At 35.0% G+C, this 18793-nt stretch overlaps 3 protein-coding genes and 1 non-coding gene across 4 annotated transcripts in view; 2 read left to right on the top strand and 2 right to left on the bottom strand.

Moving 5' to 3' along the window:
• Positions 1–18793, top strand: part of LOC133173001 (protein sprouty homolog 2-like) — a 279783-nt gene that overhangs the window by 33883 nt on the left and 227107 nt on the right. The gene's annotated exons all lie outside the window — the stretch shown is intronic.
• Trnai-aau (transfer RNA isoleucine (anticodon AAU)) lies at positions 6002–6074 on the bottom strand. Its single transcript has one exon. It is a non-coding gene; the product is annotated as a tRNA-Ile (tRNA).
• On the bottom strand, positions 6355–11870 carry LOC133173200 (cilia- and flagella-associated protein 97-like). The gene is made up of 2 exons (XM_061308156.1): positions 10778–11870; positions 6355–8392 (listed from the first exon to the last, which is right to left on the bottom strand). The coding sequence occupies exons 1-2, from the start codon at positions 11780–11782 to the stop codon at positions 8036–8038; spliced, it is 1362 nt and encodes a 453-aa protein (XP_061164140.1). The 5' UTR covers positions 11783–11870; the 3' UTR covers positions 6355–8035.
• Positions 13384–17937, top strand: LOC133173084 (uncharacterized). The gene is made up of 6 exons (XM_061308004.1): positions 13384–13459; positions 14340–14965; positions 15104–16532; positions 16678–16929; positions 17659–17744; positions 17834–17937. The coding sequence occupies exons 2-6, from the start codon at positions 14352–14354 to the stop codon at positions 17904–17906; spliced, it is 2454 nt and encodes an 817-aa protein (XP_061163988.1). The 5' UTR covers positions 13384–13459; positions 14340–14351; the 3' UTR covers positions 17907–17937.

The raw sequence follows: 18793 nt of genomic DNA, 5'->3' as shown, positions 1-18793 counted from the left end.
TTTTATTTTCCTGCTTCAAGTTCACACGAAGTCCACGTGCTTGTGCTGTCAATCAAAATCATTCGACACTGTGCAGGTGTGAAAGTTTCGTCACATCGAAGGCGAAGTGCGAGTATTTCCAACAAGTTATAACATTTATTTTTATCATTTCTAGATTTGATTCCAACATTTAGATAATAAATGAATAAAATACATTGGGCATTAACACTTGAATTTGAAACATACTCTCTGCCAATTTCAAATACCACCGCCGACATGTGTACATTTTGAACTACTATTGTTTTGTGACTTTTTTTAGATGCATGTTTGTTTTGAGACTGAAATTTTTGTTCTAAAAAAGACCTTAACTTTTTTTTTTTAAAATGTTAATTAAAATATTCTGGAAATACAGTACTGTCTAAGTAACCGATTTAGGGGGAAAGGGGGGGGGTATTAATCATATCGAATGGCCAACATATAAAGTTACGATGAAGAAAGAATTTTTTTCTCTATAACTATAAACTTAACATATTATAGTAGAGAAAATTCTGTAGTGCATTACATTTTAAATAAATATTTCCTTTAACCACACTATCAATTTCATTCGCTCCAAAGATAATAAATTAACAGGATATCCGCAGTACTATGTATAACTCTCAGAACTAGTTCTATCATATTTTCTATAGTAATTGAAAAAAAAAGGTGTAAGAAATAAATATTTTCGTAATTTTGCTGCCTAATTATTTTACTTGGATAATTATATCACAAACATTTAATTTAACAAAACAACAAATTGTTGCAGAGCTTGAAGTATTTGCACATTGCCCTTAGTTAAATTTAATATTTCAGCATCGGTCTACATAGGTACAGAATGTGCTTATAACAACATTTATTTTCCAGAGTAATTTAATAAATAACCGAACAGCTAAGTTAGAATAATAAATATATATATCGTAGACATTTTCCCCCATTAAATAATGATTCTTCAAACACGATATGTTAGTTATTAAATTTAAAAAAAAAACTGTAACTCCTTACCTACAAAAAGATAAGTCCTTTCACTTCGGAGTTCCGAATGACAATCAAAACTGAACGAAAGGTGAACGCTGAACGCAAGGTGAACGCAAAGTGAACGGAACGAAGAGCGAACGCTGAACGCTTTGTGAACGGTGAACGCGAGCGCACGGTGAACGGTGAACGCAAAACTGTGAACGGAGAGCGAACGGTGAACGCACGGTGAACGAATGGTGAACGCACGCTGAACGAACGGTGAACGAACGGTGAGCGAACGGAAAAATGGGAAAGTAGAACGTTTCAGGGACTGTACCTCCTTCTAGTAAATTCAAAATTTATATCATGATACATCTCTGCCCTGCCATGGTGAGGAACCCTTGAAAGTGTTCTTGAATTTCACAATATTGCTAGAGGACTCATTGTTCATTATTAACATGTAAACTTTGCAGTTTGTCAGAAAAGTTCCAAAGTCAAGAACATTTGTAATTGAAACAAGGAACTTTTCATGCATTATCAACAGTGGTCAACGTGACAGCATCCTGGAATCACGGGTCTTTGACTTTCACATACTGTATGTTAAGAGATTGTTGCTCATTATGATCGTGCAAATAGCCTGTCCGTTAGATATTTTCAAAAGTGATCTAATGGTTGGCACCAAGCTGAGGGATGCTTCATCGCAAAAGAGAAAAAAGCAGTTCCATACCATCTCAATGGTGAACATTGAAAGGAAGGTTTTTCAAGCTATTTTGGCTAAGAGGGTGACTAGCTATAAAACTGCTATATGCGGGTTCGAATCCCACTGCGGCACGTGGAGACCGGTCCTTCGGATGAGACCGACGTCCCGTGTCGCAGTAGGTGGTGGCAAGAAAAATATCCTTCACTGCTCAATGGCCATGAGAGCCAAGTATAGGTCTAAAATATGCAGCCCTTCACCGGCAAGTGTGGGTGTCTCAATATGAGTGAAAAAATCTTGAAAGGGACGTGAAACATTCAAAGAGAAAAGAAGAGTACCGGAGTTTAAGGATGCATAGAACATACAAGTGTTCTAACACAATTCATAAGGAAGGAAAAGAGGTGAAAAGTGAACTGGAAATCATACTGTTGGATCTAGCCATTGAAATAATGAAGATATCGAACAGATATCTACCTTACCTACCTGGTCCTTGTTGCACCCGGAGGCACATAGGGCATAAAAATCGAACAGTTTAATCAAACTTAAAAGTCCATGGAAACAATACTTATTTGGAGCAGAGGAAACACGGACCTTTAAAAACATCAGAGGCGGAATTAGGTGCCATGGAGGAATAAGCATCCTCTGTCGACCGGTCACACCCGCCGTGTGCCCCTTGTCATGATCGGGTGAACGGAAAAATCCGTAGACAATTCAGTATGAAAACAATGGCCACACAATTTGTATGAAAAACGTTAGTCAACACTCGACTTAATTAACGATAGATTGTATTTTCTAACAAGGTCATTGCATCGACCATAAAATTTGCGAAATTTTGACCTTACACGAGTCTGCTGATATCCTTGTTTCATCAACGTATTTGTCAATAGCTCAACAAGTTTTACAAATTGTTCATACGTAGAACATGCTCTTGCGCATCGAATCAACTTGGAGAAATAAAATCCATATGTAGGTGATGATGGCATATTGCTACATAAATAAGGGAAACTGACGATAGAAAAGGTGAAGTTATCATTTATCATAAAATTCTAATTAGTTGCTAGTTTGCTCTTAATATCTTTCTCTAGTAAAAAAAAAAAAAAAACATATCCAAATATAGTTCCATACATCATAAACTAGTCCAACTTACACTACAGCGATAACATATACCAGATAAGATATGGATGCTGGTTAAGAGTTATTTCGAGGAGCAGCAATTAAGCTGCAATTAAGTATCACAACTCAAGACTTCACATCATGGACTTAGAGGTTGGAATTGTCAAAGACTGTACAGTTTCAATGATCTTGTTCTCAGCAGCTATGAACATAATGGAGTTGGTCAAAAAGATGAACAGAGGCCTATGGATGAAGATAGGAGTGATACATCCCCCTATCAGATCATTCATGGACAATATAACAGTAGGCACAAAGACCATTTTAAAAGCAAGATGGATGTTGAAGAAAATTGAGGACATCATCAGTTAGGCTCTTTTGAAGAGCAAGCCGACAAAGTCTAGAGGCCTTTTATTGAAGAATGGAAAATTGACTGGAGAGAAGTTCAAATGCTTGGGAAAGTTCTTAGATGACTCACTGGGGTACAAGCAGAATGTGAGTGATACCTGCTACAATGGAAAACTGGATAAACACCATAGACAAAAATGCTTTGCTAGAGAAATATACCAGCACGGTGTTCTTCCTCTAGTTCTATTGCCTCTACTTGTTAACATGAGTGGAATCAATTGAGCAACTGATAAATGGTTGCCTTAGAAGATGGCTTGCAGTTCCCAGAAGCTTCAATGGTATCGGTTTATACAACATTAGGCTACAACTACTGTTGACATATATTGTGGAGAAGTTTAAAGTCACCATGGTCAGACAGTTCCTGATGCTGTGAGACAGCAAAGATTTCAAAGTACAAGAGTGAACATTCAGACTGGAAGATAGTGGTCAGTAGATAGTGCAAGAGGCAGAGTAATGCCTGAGGCATGTTGATGTCGTGGGAAGTGTAGCAATAGGCAGGCAAGGATTATGTATAATATCAAGAGTAAGCAGCAGTACAGTGTCCCAAGTGGAGAGGAGACATTTGGTACAGAAGGAGGTTTGCAGTTGTCATGAAGAAGCAGGGAAGCTGGCTCAACTGGGAAAGAGCTTGACAGAAGAAGTTATCTTAGAATGATATTCGGACAAAGCCCCAACACTGCAATTCCAGCTTCAGTCCATTTATGATGTCTTGTCTACCCAACCCAATCTGGCAACATGCGGCAAAAGGGACGACCCAAACTTCAAACTTTGTGATAAACCAGCCAAACCAGAACACATTCTGTCTTCATGTCCAGTACCTTTGAAAGATGGAAGATACACAATATATGACAAGGTTCTATCTGTTCTTGCAGATGCAATGGAAAAAGGAAGGAAGAAACCCAAGAAGAACAAAGAAGGACTGAAGTTCGTCAATGAATGACAGTTGCAAACAGATCTTAATGGTCATAAGCAGTTCCCACAGGGAATAGCAACTACCAACCAGAGACCTGATATTGTTATTTGGTCTCCATTATCTAAATGGTTATTCTGCTTGAACTTACAGTGCCGTAGGAGGACAGAGAAGAAGCCATGAGCAGAAGCTGAGCAAGTACTAGGACCTGGTTGCAGATGGTCACCAAGTCTGGAGAATATGGGGTCTTCCATAGGAAGTTGGATACTGAGGATTTTGGGGCAATTCGTGTAGAGAGTCTTGCCCATTATAGAAGTAACAGGCACTTTGAGACAGCAACTCATCAGAGGTCTGAATAGCGAAGCAGAAATGGGTATACAGACTAACAGGTGGGTAATGAAGAAACGCGAAGAACATTGGAAAGTGCAACGCTATAGATGCTGTGTTTGTGTAACTGTCTACACACAAATACAGCATCTATAGAATTGCACTTTCCACTGTTATTCATTACCCACCTTTATACCCATTTCTGCTTTGCTACCCAGACGTCTGATGAGTGTTGCAACAGAGTTTTTATGAACAAGGGTGGAGTGCTGAGTGGTTCAAGCCTGGGACTCAGTCGGAGGTTGTAGTGGACAGCACCAAAACAAACCAATTAGAGAGGATCCACCTGATGACAGGCCCAGGATGCATCATAATATTTCCTCAAGATGTATACTGGTATGGGAGGAACTGTGACAGGTTTTGACAAGCTCAATAGAGGGGTAGGGATTTTGATGGGTTTAAATCAAACTCATTAAGGCAAATATCTTAAAATAGGAGTTTTTTTTGTTGTTTAATCACATATAAGCAATACATAAATTAGTGGGACAAGCTGCTTGAGAGAAGCAGCAGAAAATGTTAGAAAAAATTGACCAACGATGCATGAGGACTGACAGGGACAGATATTGAAGTAAAAGACAATCGCAGCAAAGTGCCAGGACAACAATTTAGATTCATTAATATGTATTAGGTAAGGAGGAATGTATGAAAATATATGGCTGGACCTGGACCCCTCTATTACTAGTAGATCTGTGTCAATATATTGATTAATCAATATGTATCGATATTCTGGAATGTATCGTATCGAAAAAATAACTTCCAATACGTATCGGGCAGGCAGTTTTTCTGTGAAAAAGTTGGGAATTTCAGTCACCAAAGGTTATTTTTAACTGTTTTGAATTAAAACTGATCAATAATGAAATAAACATTAAGGAGATAGCATATTTTAAATAACTATTAAAAATACAAAGACAACTATATTTTAACATGTTAGTTTTAAAGTCATTAAAAGTTTGAATTTGAAGTGTACTTTGTAAAGACAGTGAGACATGAACTTCCAATTTGGTAATAAAACACCTAGTTTTTATCAAATTTATGCAATAAATAATTTAAAAGACTTTTTGCTAGACTTGCTAAAGAATCCAATATATTGCATTTCGCTGTATAAAATATTGTAGCGTATTGTATCAAAATATTTTGCTCAATACACAGCCCTAATTACTAGTCAGGTGCTCTTCCACTGAGCTACCTAGGCCAATATCCATGGTCCATATAGCTTGAACTTCTATATTCCTCCCTCCTTAAACAGTCTTCGACCTCGAAGACACAAGTTTACGGGCCCTGTCAGGACTTACTAATTTACACATAACCTGAACAAGGTACCCCACACTGGCCACCAAATGTAGTAGGAAAGGAGGAATGCATGAAGAAAATATATGGCTGGACCGGGAATCGAACCCGGGACCCCTCTATTACTAGTCAGGTGCTCTACCACTGAGCTACCCAGGCCGATATCCATGGTCTGTATAGCTTGAACTTCTGAGAAGTAATATAGTAGAAAAGGAGGAATGCATGAAGAAAATATTTGGCTGGACCAGGAATCGAACCTGGGACCCCTGTATTATTAGTCAGGTGCTCTACCACTGAGCTACCCAGGCCGATATCCATGGTCCGTATAGCCCGAACTTCTACAATTATAAATGTAATTTTTTTTTATATCTGTTAAGTTTATAATAACGATGTTTTACTTTAGTGGGCCACCAAGGTCAATTTTTCTCATGCAGAATAGCGCAGTTTGAAAAAGCACAGCTCCTCCAAAAGTACATGTTAAGCATTTTCCTTTTTTTTTTTTTTTTTTCTTTTCAGTTTGATAAGTTTGCATTAGGAGTTGGAAGAGGAAATTAGAAACTATGTTATTAGTACTTTTTTATTGAAAAAAAATCCTTTGCTATGGTTTACTATTCACAAATGATGAATAATTCAATGATTTTTTTTATTTCTCTATGTAAGCTGTCTCTACTCACAGAAATATTTACAGAGTTAAGTCCCTTACCCTGGTAAACTACACCATCATCACAAAACATGATTCTGACAACCATATATTTATAAAAATCTGAGCAAACAGTGTGTGACATGTACAAAATGTATAAAATAAAAATAGGGCTATCACTGACAGAATTTCAACATTAATATATCAATTAACAAAACTTCTACAGCAAAAGTATTCATAAATTCAAATAATATGTACTGAAATTAAGCAGACTTATATGTATAATTTTCCATTACAAGGTATTTAAGTACAAATTAGTTTCAAACATCACTCCATACAGCTTTTAGCTAAATGGAACATAATATAACAACCATATAATATGCAAATGAGTGCATGTTTTACATTATTTACTCCATATTTTATAAACCTACAGCTAATTATCAGTTGAATTACATGTATTAAATATCTGTAATGTTTCCATTCCCAATAAAGGTATAATGTATCAAAGCATTTTATAATACTAGATAACATCTCTACATCAAATCTATCAATGACAGCCCTATAAAATGAAAGACATACAACATGGATTCATCATCCTACATTACAATGAGTTAACAATATCCAAATTCTGTAAACAGTTTTACAGTCTACATAAAAACTCCCAATTTTTCTCAGTCCATTACTTACATTAAGCACTTGATTAATTTAAAATACAAACATTGTAGTGATCATCAATCTTCTGAAGCTGCTCTACACAATAGAATTCTTTGCAAAATTTCCTAAATGAAATTTAAAAAAAAAATGACATATACACACAAGTAATAATTCCTCAGATGTCAACTTGCACCAAACTAAGCTATTAACTACATAAATGCTTTTTATAAAATTTGACCACGATGAATTGAAAATCAATGTCAAAAAACAACAAATTCTGGAACTTTTCAAAACAGGAAAAATGTAATTCATTCTTATGATGAAAATTATGGTGACAGCAAATGTTCATTGCATTGAGGGTTCTTCACCTCTTTAAACATCAAAAATAATACTTGAGACATCCGAGGACATTAATAAACCATGTCATATTCAGTAAATGCAAAACCGTCTTTCCAATAATTATCAATTTGATAACAACCGAGCTGCATTATGAACCTTGTACATTCATAAAAAAATTCTGAGCATTTTATATTTTCCCACCTCTCTGTATAAACAAAAACCTCATCAAAGAAGATCATGTTTCATTCATGAAGATGAAACTTTTCAAATGTAGTTCAACATATGAAAGATAAATTAATTTTTTTTTATCTCAAGAATGAGGAAAGAGGTCATTTTCAGGCTGGACACCTTGGAGTAGATTTTGCACACTACTGGCTGTGAATTTTGTACTTGCAGGGCAAGATTACATATCATATTACAATATGTGAATGCAGAATCTTCTTCATAAGATCATCTTATTAATAATAACAATTGAGCTGTACCTTGTACATAAAAAAAAAACTCTCTGAGCATTCTGGTGTTCCTTATATTCCACACCTCTCTATGTAAACCAAAAACTTATCAGAAAAATTTCCATTACAAGAGGAAAAAAGATATGCAGTTCAACATCTCACAGTATTACATTTGTATTCAAATCCTAAGAGTAAGCAAAACGGTCATTCCAGGCAGGGCGATTATGGATAGATCTTGAAGTGGATTTTGCACTGCATGGGCGACTGACAATACTACTGGCTATGGATTTTGCACTCCCAGGGCGAGATCTAATTGTGCTTGCATTAGATTTAGCACTACTTGGCCTTGACCTTTGACCTGTGCTTCCCATGGTAGAGCCAAGGGCTGTATTTCCACCCACAAAGGTTTGGTTTGAGACAGGTGAGCTGTGCATGGCTGCTATTGGAACTCCATGAAGCAATGTGTGCTTGTAATCTTTGAGCTGTTCCTTTCGTGATAAGCCTTTGGTTGGGCCTGTGTGTTGCAGTCTTTGCAAGAATTGCTAGAAAAAGGAAAATAAAATTAATCAAATGCAAAATATTTTATACTATCAAATCCATGAAAAATTCCCCATGCTGTAATACATTTACAGGATATTACTATTATTTTTGTCAAATTCTGTTCTTTTTTTTTTTTTTTTTTTTTTTTTACCTTTTTATTCCAGTTAAAATTAAAGCTAAAAAATGAATAAATAAATTGTGGAACATAGAATGTCTGTCTGTATATTGATTTTATTTGTACCTGTCAACCAAATGATTCAACATTTAATTGGAATATAGATCTGCAACTAAAATGTATTAATCTATTCCCAGATGTACCTCCCCAGCACTAAATTGTCATGTTCAGCAAATATTAAGGAAATTGAGGCTACACTGCAAATTTACTCAGGTATAAATCTTTTAATCACCACTCATATAATGACACTGATGGAGTAGTAATGGAACTAATTTTTTTGCCAATAGTGAAGCAACAAATCCCAGTTATCATGGCATTACTATGACAACAGGTGACAAAAAACCCTCTTAGGTTTGAACATTGTATGTCAATACAAACAGTACATGTACCGGTATGTATATTGTACAGTATAAGTATGTAATACATTTGGGACTTACTCCAGAATCTATATGCATGCAGTCACATTCTAATTAACTCCCCCCTTTTAATACTCCCTTTACTGGCCTTTAGTTGACTAGAAGAAGTGTATTTATAATGTACATATACAAATTCTGTCTATTAAAGCATGTCCAATATAAAGCACTTGTATACCTACACTAAATCAACCTAAGGACCTTCTTGATCCTTTTAAAACCTTTTTAAATCCATGGATTGACAGGTTGATATATGTTTATATCTTCCTAAAATCGATTACCACAACAGCATACTGTTCAAATATAGTTCCTATTTACCCAGCAATTAATATATCTTAGGTTGTCCAGCATGTCTGTAGAGTTATTGATTTAGAAACTATAAGCATGAGGTAATTTAGGCCATTTAGATTCATCAGAACTCATTTTGTATTGAACTCATTTTGCATTGATGGAACAGACAATTGGTTTCCACACTTATTTAAATTGATCAGTCATAAATTACAAAGATTCTGTGAAATGTCCTCAATTATTTTACAAGACATGCTGCCATCACAGCAACAGTGATGATGCCTTGGTAAACTTGAATTGCTATCTAATCCACTGAAAAAAGAAAATGAATTCTGCAATACAAGTAATGTACCGTAAGTGTAGTGACTCATAAAATTTGGACATGAAAATACATGTTTATATATTCTTAGTGGTTGGATAAGAACCAAATCACATAAGAAAATATATGCTCAGAAAAAAAGTTTTTCTTTCATTAAATCCCTTAAGAGGAGAAGCATATTTTCTATATATCCATATTGAATCTGCTTTTCTACAATAAATACACATGTTTGCTTTAATGATTACTTGACTGCCTTCGTTGCTCTGCATTCAAATGCACATTTCTCTTTTTTTTGATATATATATAGAATGAATAGAATCTGATACTCTTTTGCAGCAAAAAAGTGATAATCAATTTTGCACTATAGACCAAGTCCTTTCCTCAACATTCAAAACTGTATTCTCTTTATCAAGGTGTTAAAGTCTTTTATCTAAAGAATAGGAAATGTAAACAAGGTATTTCAATTTAACTATGAGAAGAATAGATCTTATGATCCCTTAAGCTCTTCGAAGCCAAAATTAAAATTCATCGAATTAACTTAGTAATTGTGCAGAAATAAATACTGACCATGTATGTACAAGCTAGGTATTAATGATTTTTTTTTTAAATAGCTAAAGGTACATGTTGTTCTTCTACCACTGCATTAAACAAAATTAATTAGAATTCCAAACAAGTCAATTATGTATATGAATAAACACAAGAAATATAAAAGTTGTAGCACAGTTCAATATTTCCTAACCTTTTTACCTATATTAATAATCAGAAGTTTATTCCTAGGGTAATGTAGCACTAATTTATATCACTGGTACAGCATGCCTTATCATTTATTATGTTATGTTTTCTTATTTTCAATAGTTTCTGAAAAAGATAATAACAATCAGCAGTCTATACCAGGGTTGTCCCTAAGAATTAAAATAGCAGGGAACTTTAAAAGAGTAGGAGGAGATCGATCTGGGGTTCCTCTCCTAACAGGGGAGTGAGGAGGAATACCAAAGTAACCGGGGGATTATGTCATTATAGGCGGGGAAATTCCCCAGCCCCCAGATCTTAGGGACAACCCTGCTATTCCAATACATACTCTCATGAACAAGCAGCATGCAAAATAGAAATGGATATTTGTTTTACCAACTACAATAAATGTACTGTATAAATTACAACAAAGTACTAGCAGGTTAATATCAATGATAGTTACCATGTTTTCCATTTCTATTCTTCTCTGTTCCCTTTGTCTGTTAATTGCTGAAGGAGTTATGCGCTGCACACTTAGTGTATGATCACGTGGCCCTTTCTTCTTTCCTTGATTTGGTCCTATATGCCTCATAATTTCTTTCAAAAGTCTTTGGTTTTCTTTCTCAATAAACTTTACTCTCTGAGTATCAAAAGTGAAGTTAGACTTTTCAGCACTCTGAGGTTTAGGGGGCTCAAACATGACCCTTCTATTACTCTTTATTCGTTGCTGTTTATCAATTTCTGACACAGCTTCCATTAATATGCTTAAGTCAAGCTGTTTGCTCTGAAGTTGAACCTCACCAGAGTCATGATTAACTTGATTAGAATATTGCACATGTCCATTGTCTAAATCTCTTGGTGATGGCAGTGGAGAAACATCAGTCATTTCACTGTCTGAACCTGACTTACCACTAGCTGACTTCCTATCTTTCCTTTGATTTGATAGATCTTCAGAAGATGGTGTTTTCTTTGTTATATTTATCCTCTCAATCCCATGTCCCCATGCTTCTTTAGATTTGTCATCAGGTCGGTTATATCTTGACCCTTTCTTCTGAGATTTCTTTCGTTCCTCCTCAATGATTCTGCTTTCCTCACCAGAAGATTCATCTGAATAAGCACTAGAATCGCTCGAGTAACTATCTGAATCTGCCTTTCGTATACTCTTCTTTCCCTTGTTTTTAGTCTGTACTCGTGATGTAGAACCACCAGAGCTGTATGATATATCTGATTCAGACTCTATATCACTGTCAACCTCACTGCCACTCGATTCTGAACTAGAATATTTCTTTTCTTTGGCCCTGAAGCTTACGTCGCCATGTTTTTCACTGCCCTTTTCATCCGGAGGCACTTCGAAAATTCTGTTGTCCTCGTTTAACGATTCCAAAGATTCGTCAAGTTTGTTTCTAGGTGTATCGAAAAAATCAAAATCGACCCTCTCACCTGCACTCGTTTTGATCACTGATGCCATAATTATTGATAATACTCTATTTCACCTGTTCATCATTTCCACAGTTGTTTGATAGCAACACTGTGACGTCATTGACCGAAATCTCGCGAGAGTTCAAGCGCGAAATCCTGCCAAGTCAAAGAAGGCGGTAAAAATTAACTTAAGGGTTAGGACTATCAAAAATATTGCATGTTAGATTAGAACTGTATGAAATACTTTAAATCTTTTGTTGGATGGAAATGTTGAAATTTTAAATTCAATGTAATCAGAACTGATTAACAATGAGACCATTATTTTTCTCAATTTGCACTTTGATGAACACACCTTCCATCATGCACAAAGATTGTACACAGCATTTTTTTTTATTGGCTATAAATTAGTTTTTAGCTCGGCTCTACGAAGATGGGGGAGCTAATGTATTACCGTCGGCGTTCTTTGAATTCGCCCCTTTTGAAATTCGCCCACCTGTGATTTGGGCGAAAGGGGATAAAATTTCCCTGTATACAGTATTCATGGTATTGCTACTTTATAAATGAATTTCCACACAAAAAATTTAGGTGCCTTACCAGACATTTGTGCAAGATATCAGAGAATTGTGTTTCCTATATAGCCCTATTAGAAATTGCTTGTATTGCCAATGATGCCATTTTTGGGGGTACTTAATTTTTTCAAGACATTTTGAAAACAGATAAGAAATCACAAGAGAATGTTAATTATAAATAATTTGTGATAAATTTCGAAGAGATACAAAAGAGATATTTGAGGAAATTCAGAACAATTTGTATCAATATAAATTGACCTCCCTAACTTCATCTAGGGACAAAAGATACTACACTTGCTTCTGATTCTGGATCTGACCTACATTTTATGAATGAATTACCAAATGAAAGTTTTAAAGAGGTTTATTCCCAGATTTAATATAAGCCCTATGCTATTCAATCTTGCATGGATGATGCATCTATAGATGCACACCGAACTTTGGTCGGATGCTGAATCTTACTTTTTTCCTAGTTAATTGACAAGAAAAAGCTTTTGGAGCAAGTGCATTCTCAAGTAACTAAAAATCGTACCCAGACCTAGCATGCATACATGTAAATGTTGCACCTATGTATGCACCTACCAGAGCATTTGTTTAGTGTGAGACTGCTATTACTCTACATCTATATTGCTATTTCAATAGCTTACAGTGATCACTGATGCACATATGACATACCTTAATTAAGATGAAACAGACTTATGTGTACATATTACCAGTCTTTTTCTGATTAACTTCATGGTAAGAGAGGGTTCACTCAGTCCAAAGTTACATTTACGGTCTTAAAAAAAGCCAAGATTTGAAATACAGCCAAACCTCGTTATCTCAAACTTGATGGGACCCCCCAAAAAACTTCGAGATATCCAAGGATTTGAGATATCGAGGGTAAAATACTTAAAGAATAAGTAGTTGGGACTTCCAGATCACTTGGACATATCCATGGTGTTCGAGATATCAGTATTAGAGATACATGTACTAAGTTTAACTGTACCTATAGGCTTGAAAATGATAACAGGGTAGTAGAAGGTACATTTAGAGGAATCCTTGATATCATCCCTTTTTTTCAGATGCAAAGGTTTTGACTTCATGTCTGAGTGACCCCAGGATCACTGACACAAACCCTTGATGATCAGAGATTTTGAAGCACACAGTCTGTATTGCAAGTAAAGTTAACATTTTCTTTGATACACAGCTGCAAAACAGAATGCAATGTTTTTGTTTAAAGAGAGATCAAGTACTAGAATTGTATAAATAGAGGATATTCAATGTTTTGTAGTTGGATAAAGAATTTAAAAATACTCCCATCATCTTTTATTTGTGATTCGTCAGTTTGAAATCAATCAGCGGAGTTTAATTTTCATAACTGAGGAAACATTCTCTACAAATACAAAGCAAAATAAATGGTTCGTGGTGATTTTTGTTTGCGAGTTAAAGTAGGTCGCAAAACTCACAGATATTTCTGACACGAATAAAAGTTGGTATACAGTATTTTGGGAGTGGGACAGGATTTTTTTTTTAAACTTCACAAGTGCAAAACAAGTGAAAATATAAAAAAATCCTATCTCATGAGTGAAATAAATTCCATATTCAACCACCAAATATTTATTTTCTGTATTACATTTTCTTTGATTTTTCCCTTTGCCACTGTCTTTTTGTAGCACAGTGTCATAGGCCGTGACATCATAGTTAAGTGGTTGAGACTTCATAGTGTAGTGATTGTGAGGTTAAAAACATTGTAAACATGGATTTCATCAACATATTTGAAGAAACTTTGGCAGTTTAAGTCTCTGTCAGGATGGTTTATTTTCTCTCTCTCTATCATATAACAGGCCCAGGAGTATTTTTACAATGCTTCTTGTGGTGGGAAGGAAAATCTTGAGTCTTGTCGCACTTCTGATATTCTTTCACTCTGTGTGTCAATATATATATATCACTTTGATATTCTTTCACACCGTGACAGAATATCACTTTTATTCAATTAATAAAATACAGTATTTTACTGTTGAAAATGTAATTTGAAAAAAAACTTAATTTGCATTGCAGGTTCCAAAAATAATGGATAAGAGAGCCTGTACAACTCAGAAAATCAGTTTTAAAGTATTTTGCAATGAACAAAAAGCTAAATTGCAGGTGAAATACCCATTTTTGAGCAAATCTCAAATTAATCTTAAGATAAAACAGCTTTGGAAAAAAATGGATATTACAGAAAAGCAATGTTACACAAAGACAGTATTATCACCACCTAAATTTAAAAAGAATGTTCCAGTGAAACAACAGAAGAAACCTCAAACCATCCAAGTTTCTCAGAATTCTACAAGTATGATAGCAACAAAAGGCATCAAAGACAGTGGAGATAAAGATATTTCACCAGTTTTAAAGCAGATCCTTGTTGAAAGCCAAACAGAAAATAAGATAATGCCACAAATTGAAAATTCTGAGGATTCAGTAAGTGAAACAAGGGAAGCATTTAGCAAGAGTAGATATAGCACAGACGCTAAAATAGATGTCCAAAAAAATCAAGGTAGGAAGACAGTACCTTGGAAAGGACGACCAAGTCTAGGTTCAACAGATCTTTGGAGTGATTCCTCACCTCCAAATTCAAATGATAGGAAAAAGGCCAAATCGACAAAGAAGCAAAAGGAGGTACAAGGAATTTTGAAGCCAAGCGGGTAAGTTTAGTTGTATGAAGTTTTTTTTTATTGGAAATTTGTATAGTTTTGTTATTAATAAATTTCTGTTAAACCTCATATCCCGAAATATATTTTTACAAAATATTTTCTTAATTCATGTAATATATATTTTTTCAGAGATGCTCCAAGGCTAAAAGCAAAGAACAGAGTATCATTTGGGTCTCCTCAAAATGAGTTATCATCCACATTGTTATCCCAGACCAATTCAGGTGACTTCAACACAGCTAACTCTGATGATGAAGACAACGGTGTACAGTTGTTATGCAGAACAGACGAAGACATGTATGACTTTGAAAAAATAGCCAGCTATGGATTGTGTGTTGAGGAAGAGGATATTTATGCTAACCAAAATAGGTACATCCCTGAAAATTGGAAACTGGCCAGTGTGAATGAGACAACTAATGAGAGCATTCAACAATCTAATGAAAAAATATCAGATTTTAAGATTCCACCTAACAGAGTGATAAAGAAGAAAAAGGGAGCCAAACAATTAAAAGTAAAAAATGATGATGGTAAATTGCTATCTCCCTTGACTGAGGGATTTAAAAATTCCCCTGTAGCTGTAACTACACCTCAGACAGGAGAAAGGCAGAAAACAGAGTTTCTAATCACTCCTCAAATGAATGAAGTTCTGGTGGAACATAAGCTCCAGGAAGCCAAGAAAACACCTAAAAAGAACAAAGCAGACTCCCCTAAATCTACCTCCAGGACAGGGTCTGTTAGAAAGAACAGAGGGCAAGGTTTAGATCCAGAGGAAAGAAAAGTTTCTGATGAAAAGCAATCTTCTGACACAGATTCCTTATCTATCACACCATTGACGGAATCTCTTTCATCTGGAGCTGAATCTATTGTTAGTCCCAATCCCAATATCCAGGATGGAGTGGAGAGGTGTATGAATGTACTGTCTGAGAAATTACAGAGAATGCATGGTACAGAGAATGTGACCATCCCAAAAGATGATGCATGGTTGGCTCCAGAGAGAGGGGATGCCACTGTGATGAAAAGTATGTCATCATACTCAATGAAAAATTTTGCTTTACTACCACAAAAGAGGAGGAGATGTCAAAAACAAAAAGATCTTCACTCTCCAAGTGAAGTGTCAGAGTCTTCCATAGAGAAAAAGGAGAATGTAGTGAAAAAACCAAGGCAGCCAAATCAGAACAAAAAGATTAAACAGAAATTGAAAAGCTCTACTTCATCTGATGAAAGGAAAACAAAAACAAAGAGGACAAAGCGAAAAGTTGAGGAAAATAAGTCACCAAAGCCTTGTAAAGCAACAAGAAAGGTTAAAAGTCCTGTAGGAAGAATGGATGCTGACAAGCTTATCTCTGAATCTCCAAACAAAATAGACTTTAACAAAAATTCCCATACAGAAGAATTATCTCCATATTTCACTGGAGATAGTGACAGTTCATCCACTGCTGATGACATCCGACCGACAAATAAAGTTCTGATGACGGCAATACTCAGGATGCAGAGAGCTGTACAGTGTCCAGAGATCTCTGATACTGAAGCTAGCTCACCTTGTCTCTCTGGAATCAGCCAGGTTTGCTATTACACCTACATTAGTACAAAACACATTGAAAAACTTAATTATGTAGACATGTATATATTTTACTAGTACTATAATTATTTGTAGCATTTTTAATGCAGAAACCTAAGATTTATCCATCTCTGCTTTGTATATATAGCTATCTTCAGTGGTGTCTGAGAAGGACAGTACTACAGAGGAAGCAGCAGAGGAGAAGGAATCGGTCAACAGATTATCTAAGGAAATCCAAGAGTCCAGCAACAGTAGTGATTGTACAGACAGCACCAAGAGTCAGACACCAGTTCAAATACCCATTCACCTTAAAATAGGAAAAGAAGTTCAAGACCATGAATGTTTGGAGTGTATGGATGTTCCTCATGATGGAAAGAAAATATGCTCCCCTATAAAAGATGTAAGTGCAATAAAAAAGATGGTTAAATTTGATATTTCCTCTGATTACATACTGTACACAGGGTTATTTTCGCCTTTTCACACTTGCAAATAGTTTTGCCCAGTTTAAAATTCGCCCAAATTTAGTTATGTATAAGAGATAATGATGTCTTCTTTAAATTCAACCCATTTTAAATTCGCCCACTTGGAACAAGGGCAAAATGAGCAAATATTTCCCTGTATACAGTAATATATACAGTAAATTATCATTTTTTCAGTGTCTGCTTGATTTCACTAACTGCCAAAGTTGTTTTGACACCAGGGCTTATCATTTCCCTTGCATGCAGTGTCTGCTTGATTTCACAAACTGCCATTGTTGTTTTGACACCAGCTAGCTTATCATATCCCTTGCATCAGGTCTAATTCATAATAGACTCTTTTTTTCCCCAAAATTAAGGTAAAAGTTCCAAGTAGATTGAATTTTCAGTGCTTTTTATCAACAAAATGGAATTCTGAAATAACATAAAAATGCACTGAGGATAAGCTTTAATTTACAATATACACTGTAACAGTAAAACATAATTTTTGATAAATATTGCGGACCTTATACCAAAAAGGGTCAATTAAGTCCTGGACACAAAAATAAAGCTATTTTCAATTACCAGTATAATGGGAAGTAAGTAACAAATTACTAGTACTTAGTCTACAGAGTAAATTGAACTTAATAAAATTGGAAATTTACATTGCAAAGAGTCATGCTGATGGTGATGAAAAGGATGTTTTCCAGATGTTTTCAAAATTCAGCCCTGCTAAGTCACAAAACATGCAAGGAAGAAGGTAAGGAGTGTTCGTAATTTTTTCTTATCTTTTTATTTTTTTTTTTAAAGAGTGATCTTTCAGCAAAAACACATTGTTCCTTATTTCAGGTTCATTGCAAGCTCTGAGCATGAGGGAAGAAGCAACTTCAAAGATTTGTTTCAGGACAATAACATATTTTAAATTTCTGATTTTTTATTGTTTTTTTTTTTTTAAGTTTTCTTTTTATAATATGAGTATGCTTTTTCTTTTAAGCTTTTCATTAAAAGATTCTATTAGGAGAGAGTTTTTTGCTTTTCTTTTCTAACAAGGTCAACACCTCCAAATTATACTCATGTTTGCAGTTTATCACTCTACTCTGCCAAGATCCATCAAGTTATCATTCATTGGTCATTTGGAATAGATGATATGGAAGAAAATATTTTATTATAAGTGTAGCTTAATTCCTAATTTTTCTTTGGAAAAGAATAATTCCTCCTTAAAACTTACACACCAAAAGGATCAGCATATAAATTTTATTTCATTTCAAATATTTCAGAGAATTTTCAGCTTTACTGGTCAAAGACTACAAGACCTCAAGTGATAGTAAAGGGGCTATTTTCTTTTTGTAAACAATTTTTCAAACACTTCAACAGATTTTGCATTGTCAGATACCCAAGGGTGATCTTGTTTTTTGATGAATAAACAACAAGATTACCCGTGGGTGTCTGACCATGCAGTTTTTGGTCTCATTTGAATAAAACTTACAATGGTGTACGATTAAAAGTTACATACATGTATGTATATGAATCAGTATTCAATTTTGATGAATTAGTAGAGCTGTATCTAACCAAACCTCTATACACCATGCTTGCACATACATCAACTGATCAGGTTTGATAATTCTAAGTATTGCACTGCAAAAGATGATATGTACAATTTGACAACTGTGAATAGGGCTGGGTATTGGCTAGAGATTTCATACTGCAATATTTTTAACTGTATTGCCATATGTATTGCAATATTTTCAATGAAAATTAAAATGGTATTTTCTTATTTGATTAACTTTCCTTTTACATGCAGAATGAATA

The sequence above is a fragment of the Saccostrea echinata genome, unplaced genomic scaffold (assembly GCF_033153115.1).
Source record: "Saccostrea echinata isolate AGI-Se365-2 ecotype Australia unplaced genomic scaffold, CSIRO_AGI_Sech_v1 ptg000056l, whole genome shotgun sequence".
Classification (NCBI taxonomy): Eukaryota; Metazoa; Mollusca; class Bivalvia; order Ostreida; family Ostreidae; genus Saccostrea; species Saccostrea echinata.
Note: the sequence above shows the minus strand (reverse complement) of the source record. Positions and strands in the feature narration are given on the sequence as shown.

Excerpts from the sequence above, each read along its gene's own strand:
- LOC133173200 (XM_061308156.1), bottom strand. The coding sequence starts at position 11,782 with ATGGCATCAGTGATCAAAACGAGTGCAGGTGAGAGGGTCGATTTTGAT. Across the intron at positions 8,393-10,777 it reads GAATAGAAATGGAAAACATG|CAATTCTTGCAAAGACTGCA; the intron begins GTAACTATCATT and ends TCCTTTTTCTAG.
- LOC133173084 (XM_061308004.1), top strand. The coding sequence starts at position 14,352 with ATGGATAAGAGAGCCTGTACAACTCAGAAAATCAGTTTTAAAGTATTT. Across the intron at positions 16,930-17,658 it reads TATGCTCCCCTATAAAAGAT|AGTCATGCTGATGGTGATGA; the intron begins GTAAGTGCAATA and ends TACATTGCAAAG. Across the intron at positions 17,745-17,833 it reads CAAAACATGCAAGGAAGAAG|GTTCATTGCAAGCTCTGAGC; the intron begins GTAAGGAGTGTT and ends TCCTTATTTCAG.